The 10,157-nt window shown below is 43.9% G+C and overlaps 1 protein-coding gene across 1 annotated transcript in view; it reads right to left on the bottom strand.

Annotated features, from left to right (window-relative positions):
• Positions 1-732: 732 nt before the first annotated feature.
• RGS22 (regulator of G protein signaling 22) overlaps positions 733-10,157 on the bottom strand; it is a 69,889-nt gene continuing 60,464 nt past the window's right edge. Inside the window, exons 22-26 of the mRNA XM_075271954.1 lie at positions 8,497-8,676; positions 6,150-6,308; positions 3,481-3,600; positions 2,070-2,175; positions 733-851 (exon numbers count right to left, since the gene is read on the bottom strand). Coding sequence (XP_075128055.1) covers positions 733-851; positions 2,070-2,175; positions 3,481-3,600; positions 6,150-6,308; positions 8,497-8,676 — 684 coding nt within the window. The remainder of the gene's footprint in view (positions 852-2,069; positions 2,176-3,480; positions 3,601-6,149; positions 6,309-8,496; positions 8,677-10,157) is intronic.

Here is a 10,157-nt window from a genome sequence, read left to right as displayed (position 1 = left end):
AACAGTACAGAGACTAAATAGTATATCACCAAAACCAACAGTACTTATTGCTCAGGAACAGTGAGGGCCAGATAAAAAAAAAATTCTAATTCTAAGAGCTGGATTTGGCAGAGATGGTGAAGGGTCCTCTCTAAAGAAGCTGATTGCTTTGGTTAGTCCTTTATTGTTACCTTGGTGCTCTAATAAATAAGCTTATCACAGGAAGTCCCAATGCAGGGACCCCTTTGCAATCCATCTGCATTTGGTAGAAGGATACAGCATCAAGTTCTCAATTTCTCTACAGTGCCAACAGAGTGAACCATTACACGATGCAAGATAAAATAAAATGGCTGCCCATGTAATGCCTGTACAAGTCGAGCCCCTCAGAGACAGAGGAGAGAGAGCTTCTCTCTGTTTGTAGCTTCTCTCTGCTCTGATGGAGGTCACATATGAGGGACTCCATTCTTTTAGCTTTGTATGACCCGATAGGATATTTTATAATGAGTTTTCCAACGTGGACAACCCTACTTTGGACTATGGTCACTCGTTCTGTAAAATTATGAAGCAGAATATAATATTAGAAAATTAACTTGAACAGATTTTCAAAAGCAGAATCTTACATATGGGACACAAAGAATTCTGAGAGCTGGGAAACTGACAATGAGGATAATAGAAAGGACAGTCATTTGGGACTGATAACGTAATGAATGACTCCGGCCTCCGTTTCAGCAAAAATATTATATTCAATTTTCACTATAAGCGTCTTGAAGCCGATGAAAGTCTTTGCGCCTGTACAGACTGGTGTGATGAGCCGACTGTCTTTCCAGATCTTTTCGATGCATCAGTTTTAATGCTGTAGATTGAGGAGTCATCTAAGAAAGCAAATAAATGAGACAACATAAAAGTTATCCTTATTTCAGAAATGACCGTACCAATCCCAAAGGAGACCATGAAGAAACAGGGACCACTACACCCTCTAAACGGCATGGCAGTATGGCAGAACAGCTCAAAACCTCACTTGTGGGAAAGTCTGCCACCATGAAGACTTTCTGAGCTATCCCCTTAATGATTGGGCATGATGCTTTTGAATCACTCTGCCCGATCATAGAGAAAACTGTGCAGCTACACAATTACAGATGCACAGTTTCCTCTGCCTAGCCTTGAACTTATCCCTATGATCAGCGCAGGGAGGAAGCAGAAAACTCAGTGATCATTTAACTACTTTTCTGCTGCAAACTACCCTAGACAGCCTTGTGAAGAGTCTGCACCATTCGGGTGAGTGCTGCAGCTTCTTCACTATTTATTAAGTACAGCACCGTACATTTGTACAGTTGGCAGTGCTTGGTACCGCAGCTCGTCCCATTTATTTTCTGCGATCATACCATGTGACTGATAAAGTAATGTCACAGACTGTGAAGTGGAAGTGACACACAGAAAGTGCGGCTATCGCTTTAAACAGCTGATCTACAAGGGTCCCTGGTATTGGACCGTACACATCTACAACTAATGACCTATCCTAAAGATAGATCAGCAATTAAAAATTCCAGAAAACCCCTGAAATGCTAAAGCCCCACGTAGCGAAATGCAGCAAAAAAACACTGTGAGAAAAACCGTGGGGGGAACGCATCGCGTTTTTTCATCATTGCATTCTCAGAGTTTTCCTTTGCGGACTTTCTGCATATTGTACCTATATTGAACATGCCAGCGTTTCCATAGGCTTTTCCGCTGCAGATTTTTTTATGCAATTTGTGGATGGGATTAATTGGAATCCCATTCACTATGCAAGGACTGTAAAATGCAGCGTTTTATGCTGCATTTTCGCAATGTGGGTCTTCAGTCTGAAGCCCACATTGCGGAAAGTACCAGCAGAAAAGCAAGAGTCTTCGAAAAACGCAGCATTTCAATTATACCTGCAGGAACACTTGTGTTTTCCCTATAGGTTCAAATAAGAGAAGAAAATCCACAGAGAAAAACACAGCAAAAAACGCAATGAAAAACACTGCAGGAAAAAAACGTGATGCGTTTCCATTGCATTTATGCGCAGTGTTTCTCTCTGGACAGCCCCTTTAAGCTGGTATTGTTATCTGTACCTGACATTACACTTGACTCCGTTTTCTTTTCCAAGTCTTGCTGTATTTTTAGAAGCATCCTTTCCTGCTCCAGAGCCTCCAAGTACTTTGAGTAACTCCAAGACACCTATGTGAACAGTGACATATGATATAACTTGTGATATTACTATAATAAGTATAACATAAGACTGACCCCCACAATCACAAACTTCAAGAAGGCCCTGAAGACTCACCTATTCAGGAAGGCCTACAACCTCCAATAACACTATCACCGCACCCCCATCTGTACAGTCTCCCCCCTCTCCTTCTGTCTCTGTGCCTCTTCTCTCATAGATTGTAAGCCCTCGCGGGCAGGGCCCTCTACCCCTCTACCCCACTGTGCCAGTCAGTCATTGTTAGTATTATATCTACCTGTATATTCTGTGTATTGTATGTAAACCCTAAAATGTAAAGCACCATGAAATTAATATAATATTGTACAGCTCCATGGAATTAATATAATCATGTACAGCAGCCTGGAATTAATGGTGCTATATAAATAAATAATACCGTAATAATAAAGCAGGACATACATAGGTGATTTTATATAGCTATATATCCATATTTTAGCCCATCACAAAAGTAAAGCCAAAAGTGATATCCCATATCCATGCTATAAGTGCTATGTGTGTCTACAGTATATAGTTTGAGTCAGCACCTGTAAACCCATAAAATTCGGCAAACTGGTGTATAGAGGAAATGACAGCTGTATGATCTACCACTGTCTAATTTCCCCAAAAAGTATGCTGGCACAGAAATGCGTGGGACATCGCAGCTGCAAAAACTGTGTCTGTGCAATGAAAACATGACATAACTCCATCACATAATAAGACCATTAATCACCCTCAATAAGTAAAGTTTCCTGTTTTGTCAGATTAATAGCTGCAGATTTTCCTCACTTATGTGATTATTAAATAAAGGTCTATAGAATCACGCCCCCTTGTGGGCAGAGTTCACCGAATACTAGTTACGGTAACTGCCTATACTGCTCCTAGTTGCACATTTGGACAGGGACAATAAAAACTTTTCACCAGCTCCACCAACTGAAAGCAATTCCAGCACTGGTAAAATTTGTTCTCTAGCCCCTACTGTTCCTGAGTAATCAGTGCAGTTAGTTTCAGCACTTAATATGCTAATTAATCTCTCTACTGTCAGGTGGGCAGTCCCAAACTAAGTGCTCTTATTTCCAGTGGGTAAAATCAGTCCATGGTCACATGATGGACACACAGGTGCAAATCCAAAGATTTGTCAGGCAGGTCAGACTGGGATGACTATTAATGGCTACCACATGTCGAGGGGTGTAATGATTACTATATAATGACTGCCACCATTTTCTGACCATTACTGTAGCAGATGACTATATTATAATAAATGTACAATAAAGTCTACTCACATTTCTGCTACGTCCGAAGGTGTTGCGGCCAGACAATGACTCTTCGCTGTAGCTACTCTCGTTGTCACTATATATGTCGGAGAAGGTGCCCTTCCTTTTGGAGACTTCCTGTTGCTGTTGCTGTAGATGTAGAACATGATGATCGGTTGAGATCAAAGGATTAACATACAGAAGTCAGATGAGGAATCTCTGTAAGGGCAGCACCAGTGTTTGTTTTACAATCTGTATATGTACGTGGAACATATGACGCTAGGATCACACTAGTAATTTGGGTCTCCATCATTGGGGTCCACATGGGGACCCAAAAGACGGAGCTCCTGTCTTCCTAAAAAGCGGTTACATACGTAAACTATAATGGGGCCCACTGGGTTTCCTCCTTGCAGGACTTTTCTCTCCGGAGATTTATAGAGCGGAATATCCTATGGCTGGGGTGCCCAATACGTCGATCACGATCTACCGGTCGATCGCAAAGGAAGTATGGGTCGATCGCGAGCTGCAATGTGTGAGCTGCTAGGCCGCACTGCTGGCGGGAGATTGGAGAGGGCAGGATAGGCAGCGGCGCTGGTGCTGATCACTGTGTGTTACAGGCAGGTCGAGGAGGACCCGGGCTGAGGGGGAGGGAGGGTCGGAGTAAGAGGGGGAGGAGGCCCGATGATGTGATTCATAAGCAGTGCCCCGGCGCGCCAAACCCGGCTTCTCCATACACGTGTGCCACAATAGCGCCAGCCCGAGCACAGGACCAGGGTGCAGGGATTGGACTCCCACAGATCTGATACTGATGATGTAGAATTAAATCTATTACTAACACAATCCGCATTGATATTAGTAAAGAGACTGACTGTGCTTCTATGCTCCGTAGACTGTGTCCGTCGGCGACACAAAAAATATGGAAGGAATGGAAAATGTAGAGAGCAGGATAAATCTGATAAAGGATTGTAGATTTCATCATACCAACAATCTAAAACATACTCATGTGTAATTCTGCATAAAGTATGACATTGGCCTTTACAATCTCCCAACTGGAATACTTTGTTATTGAGAATTTCAAGCCTATAAGGCAGGAAGTCCAAAATTATTTCTGCAATATAATAGTTCTGCATGAGAGAAGGGGCAACGCCGTATAGTAAGAGTATAAATTGGCCGGCTCCATTAAATGTTTGGAGACTGATTTGTACTCAAGGAGGTGTCAGTAAGTGCTGACTGGCAACTCGCGCAAGACGTTGTACAGTCACATTCATGTATCGTTTTAAGCCTCTTAGGAAATACATAATAGCTGCAAGAAATAATGTATAGAAATGTGTTCATTTAGTGTTGTAATTTTGGGGGTGATCGTCCTCATTGTCCCTACACTACTACCCTCGTGACCTGTACACAGGAAAGTTAGTATTACGTGCCATCTATTCAGATGAATGGATAGCCATATAAAACATACCTAGTAGAGATGAGCGAGTAGTATTCGATCGAATACCTCCCCACCATAGGTATGCGTGTAAGCAGCTGAACACCAAGGGGTTAAACGCATCAAATATTCAATTCGCTTAACCCCCTGGTTTTCGGCCGCTTACACGCATACCTATGGCAGGAAGGTATTCGATCTACTACTACTTGCTCATCTCTACTACCTAGTTCAATGTTTCAAAACTAATATTATTGGAGTAGGCCACTATTGCCATATACAGTATGTTACATATAATATGACTAGTAAGATAGTGGATTTCTATAATATTATTATTCTGATTCTTTCTCACCCTCCAGATATTTTAGAATGGCTTAGTCATCTGTGAACGGGTCTCTGTCATTCAGATCCACCAGGGGGATGACAGAGAGCCAAACCACTAAAATAGCGGTTACCCTGCGCACCCCCGCAGACTCCATAGATTAGAATTGGGATGCCAGGTTTTTGCCGATTTATACTGAAACCACTGAAGAGAGAAGTCCCCGTGCGTTTTGGCTGGACACCCTCGCACAGATGTAAACCTAGCCTTCCTTAAAGCATTGCACACAAATTAACAATAGGCATAATAAGCCCCAACATTAAATTTGTAATGTTCTCTCTGTAATAATGTGAAATGTGATTCTAAGGATGTGATGCATATATTACTGTAATGCCTGCGCTCTATGTATACCGGCATGCTACCTTTCCCAGCAGACCTATTGGTTACCTCTGTACTTGATCCTCCTGTCTTTCTGTGCATATGAAAGTCTGCTTCTCTATCCACGCCCTGCCAGAGCAATGTCTTAGTTTGTACCTGCATGTGTGTCTGTTTGGATGCATGCTGTTCTTCTTTCTGTATGTCTGAGCAATATTTCAGTTTCTGTCTGGATGCCGGAGTGAAGTCCTAGTTTCTGTCTGTATCTGTTTGCTATGTATTCCAGTATGAATGCGTATGTCCTTCTGCCATACAAGGTGGATGTATGTCTTTCTGCCATGTATTCCCATGTGGCGGAATATGTATAGAGCACTGCTACCTGTCTGGGTATCCGAGAAAATTGGGAATAGTCTCAAATTTTATTACAAATATGGTTTGCACAAGCATTTGCAGCTTATATAGTCCAAAACACTGGTGAAAATCAATTGTCCTCTGCAAGGGAAACGCGAGCAGAATATTCCATTGATTTGTCATTCCATGAGTATTGTATATGATAGATGTAAAGTTACCGGTACTCACACTAGCAAGCTTCTCTTGTTCCCTCATTTTTTGTCTCATCTGTTCTGCCTTCTTCGCCTTCTTTCGCTCCAGTAGAGGGACAATCTTCTCATCTGTCAGACGATTCCGGAATTCACAGAACTCAGGCCAAAACTTGAACATTATACTGAAGATTGTCATCTAAGTATACAGACACATTCACAGTTACTTATGTCCACCTGTATATCGCAAGTCTATAGAAAGGCAGATGGATGTTAGACTTTAAGATCATGGGAAGGCTTGTATGGAGTTTTTAGGCTTCCTATGTGCGAGGATGGGTTGCCTTTGGACTCTCCCTACGAATTTTTTATTTTTTTTAAATCAGATAATTTTTATTAACACATTTTTCTTTACATAAAATCAAACTCGACAAAACAACAGCAACACAACAACAATTCAAAGTAAATATGGAGACACAATCCGACATATAAGGGCAGGGGCGGATCCAGCATGACACTGGGGCAGATGGAGGGGGAGAACAGCATGACACTGGGGCAGATGAAGGGGGGGAAAACGGCATGACACTGGGGCAGATGAAGGGGGGGAGAACAGCATGACACTGGGGCAGATGAAGGGGGGGAGAATGGCATGACACTGGGGCAGATGAAGGGGGAGAGAACAGCATGACACTGGGGCAAATGAAGGGGGGGAGAACGGCATGACACTGAGGCAGATGAAGGAGGAAGAATGGCATGACACTGGGGCAAATGAAGGGGGGGGAACGGCATGACACTGAAGCAGATGAAGGGGGGAGAATGGCATGATACTGGGGCAGATGAAGGGGGGGATGGCATGACACTGGGGCAGATGAAGGGGGGAGAACGACATGACACTGGGGCAGATGAAGGGGGGAGAACGGCATGACACTGGGGCAGAGACGGGGGGACATGAAACTGTGGGCAGATAAAGGGTGAGGATGGCATGAAACTGGGGACAAAGATAGAGGGGGGGACATGAAACTAGGGGTAGATGAAAGGTGTATATGAAAATGGGGGAGAGATGGAGGGGGAACATATAATTTACGGGTGACTGTAGGAGGATTATACTGTGTGGAATCACATGAAAATTGAATGAGAATGGGCGGAGTCAACATAAAAGTGGGTGGGGCCTAATTTGCTGCGGCGCGCTGCGTGCGCCGCACGTTTTATTCCCTCTTTCTAGTCTTCAACAGTTGGGAAGTACAGGTTAGAAGTGCGAGACCCCCCAGTAAGTAGGGCCCCGCCAAAGTCAATTGCCCAGAGCCCCGCAAACCCTGGATCCGCCACTGTATAAGAGAAGGGGGGGAGTCCATTAGGACCCCGACTTCCTACGAAATCAATGTTACAGAATATAAGTCGATGCAAGTAGCTTTTTAGCCATGTGTATAAGCAAGGATGATCTCCTGATATATACACTAAACATACAGATCGGATCACCTTTGCATTGAAAAACATAGTTAAATGTGCTTTTCAATGCACAGAAACAATGGGATGTTGATGCTCACCACCCAAATATATGGCAAAGGGATACATTTCTGGTTAAATGAAGCCCATAGATGTGTTCAGTGCATTGCAGATTTAAGATGTGAACATAGCCTAATATATAATTCACCCCTGTAAACGCCACACAGGACCCTACTCATAGGCTAAAGATAGATTTGAGGATCTATCTGATAGAGTGATGTTCCCTACTAAGGATCCCCTCTATCAAAAGAGGCAAAGAGTGTCAATAAACAATAAGCATGAAATAACATGAAATATTCTTAACAAGGACTTCCCCTTTAAAGAGGACCTTTCACCATATCCGGGCACAGGCAGTGTTATATACTGCCAGAAAGCTGACAGTGCGCTGAATTCAGCACACTGTCGGCTTTCCCGATCTGTGCCCGGTGTGAAGAGCTTACGACCCGGTACCGTAGCTCTTCTATGGTCAGAAGGGCGTTTCTGACCATTAGCCAGAGACGTCCTTCTGCCTCGCGGCGCCAATCGCGCTGTGCTGTGGAGCCGGGAGGAACTCCCCCCTCCCTCTGCTCACACAGCTTGTCCGTAGACGAGCATTATCAGGAGAGGGAGGGGGCGTTCCTCCCGGCTCCACAGCACAGCGCGATTGGCGCCGCGAGGCAGAAGGACGTCTCTGGCTAATGGTCAGAAACGCCCTTCTGACTGTAAAGCGCTACGGTACCGGGACCGATAGCGCTTTACACCGGGCACGGATCGGGAAAGCCGACAGTGCGTTGAATTCAGCGCACTGTCAGCTTTCTGGCAGTATATAGAACTGCCTGTGCCCAGATATGGTGAAAGGTCCTCTTTAACTAAAGTATGACTGTATCCATCCATCCATTTCTGCTGACCTGGGCTTCCCGAAACACATATGGTCCTAGATCTCTACGTCGCTCTATAATTTGCTCTGCTTGTTCTGGAGGAATGTCTATCTGCAGAGCTGGTGGGATGGAGGAGTTGATGAAGCAGTTGATGATAGCGGAGATCTTGCTCTGAATTGTAGATTCATCACAGTGAGAATGGCACAATTCCTGAAGGACAAGTAAAGAAAATTGTATTAGATGGGAAAGACGACAGTGCAAAGTTATAGCTAAAGCCATAGACAGAAGCATTAACAATCCAAATGTAAAAGACTGTGTTAACAAGTGCAATACTGAGTCGTATCTAGGGTTTTCTTTCTTGGGGCAAATATTTCATTTGCAGCTCTGTACAGTCATGGCCAAAAGTTTTGAGAATGACACAAGTCTTATATTTTCACATGATCTGCTGCCCTCTGGTTTTTATGTGTGTTTGTCAGATGTTTTTATCACATACAGAAATAGAATTGCAATCATATTATGAGTAACAAAAGCTTATATTGACAGTTAGAATGAGTTAATGCAGCAAGTCAATATTTGCAGTGTTGACCCTTCTTCTTCAGGACCTCTGCAATTCTCCCTGGCATGCTCTCAATCAATTTCTGGACCAAATCCTGACTGATAGCAGTCCATTCTTGCACAATCAATGTTTGCATTTTGTCAGAATTTGTAGGTTTTTGTTTGTCCACCCTTCTCTTGAGGATTGACCACAAGTTCTCAATGGGATTAAGATCTGGGGAGTTTCCAGGCCATGGACCCAAAATCTCTATGTTTTGTTCCCTGAGCCATTTAGTTCTCACCTTTGCTTTATGGCAAGGTGCTCCATCATGCTGGAAAAGGCATTGTGGATCGCCAAACTGCTCTTGGACGGTTAGGAGAAGTTGATCTTGGAGGACATTCTGGTACCATTCTTTATTCATGGCTGTGTTTTTAGGCAAGACTGTGAGAGAGCCGATTCCCTTGGCTGAGAAGCAACCCCACACATGAATGGTTTCAGGATGCTTTACAGTTGGCATGAGACAAGACTGGTGGTAGCGCTCACCTCGTCTTCTCCGAATAAGCTGTTTTCCAGATGTCCCAAACAATCGAAAAGGGGATTCATCAGAGAAAATGACTTTACCCCAGTCCTCAGCAGTCCACTCCCTGTACCTTTTGCAGAATATCAGTCTGTCCCTGATGTTTTTTCTGGAGAGAAGTGGCTTCTTTTCTGCCCTCCTTGAGACCAGGCCTTGCTCCAAGAGTCTCCGCCTCACAGTGCGTGCAGATGAACTCATACCTGCCTGCTGCCATTCCTGAGCAAGCTCTGCACTGCTGGTAACCTGATCCCGCAGCTGAAACACTTTTAAGAGACGGTCCTGGCGCTTTCTGGTCTTTCTTGGGCGCCCTGGAGCCTTTTTGGTAACAATGGAACCACTCTCCTTGAAGTTCTTGATGATGCGATAGATTGTTGACTGAGTTGCAATCTTCTAGCTGCGATACTCTTCCCTGTTAGGCCATTTTTGTGCAGTGCAATGATGATTGCACGTGTTTCTTTAGAGATAACCATGGTTAACAGAAGAGAAACAATGATGCCAAGCACCAGCCTCCTTTTAAAGTGCCCAGTGGTGTCATTCTTACTTAATCAATGACAGATTGATCTCCAGCCCTGTCCTCAT

The sequence above is a fragment of the Leptodactylus fuscus genome, chromosome 4, assembly GCF_031893055.1.
Source record: "Leptodactylus fuscus isolate aLepFus1 chromosome 4, aLepFus1.hap2, whole genome shotgun sequence".
NCBI classification, from domain to species: domain Eukaryota; kingdom Metazoa; phylum Chordata; class Amphibia; order Anura; family Leptodactylidae; genus Leptodactylus; species Leptodactylus fuscus.
This window is presented reverse-complemented; position numbering and strand designations above follow the sequence as displayed.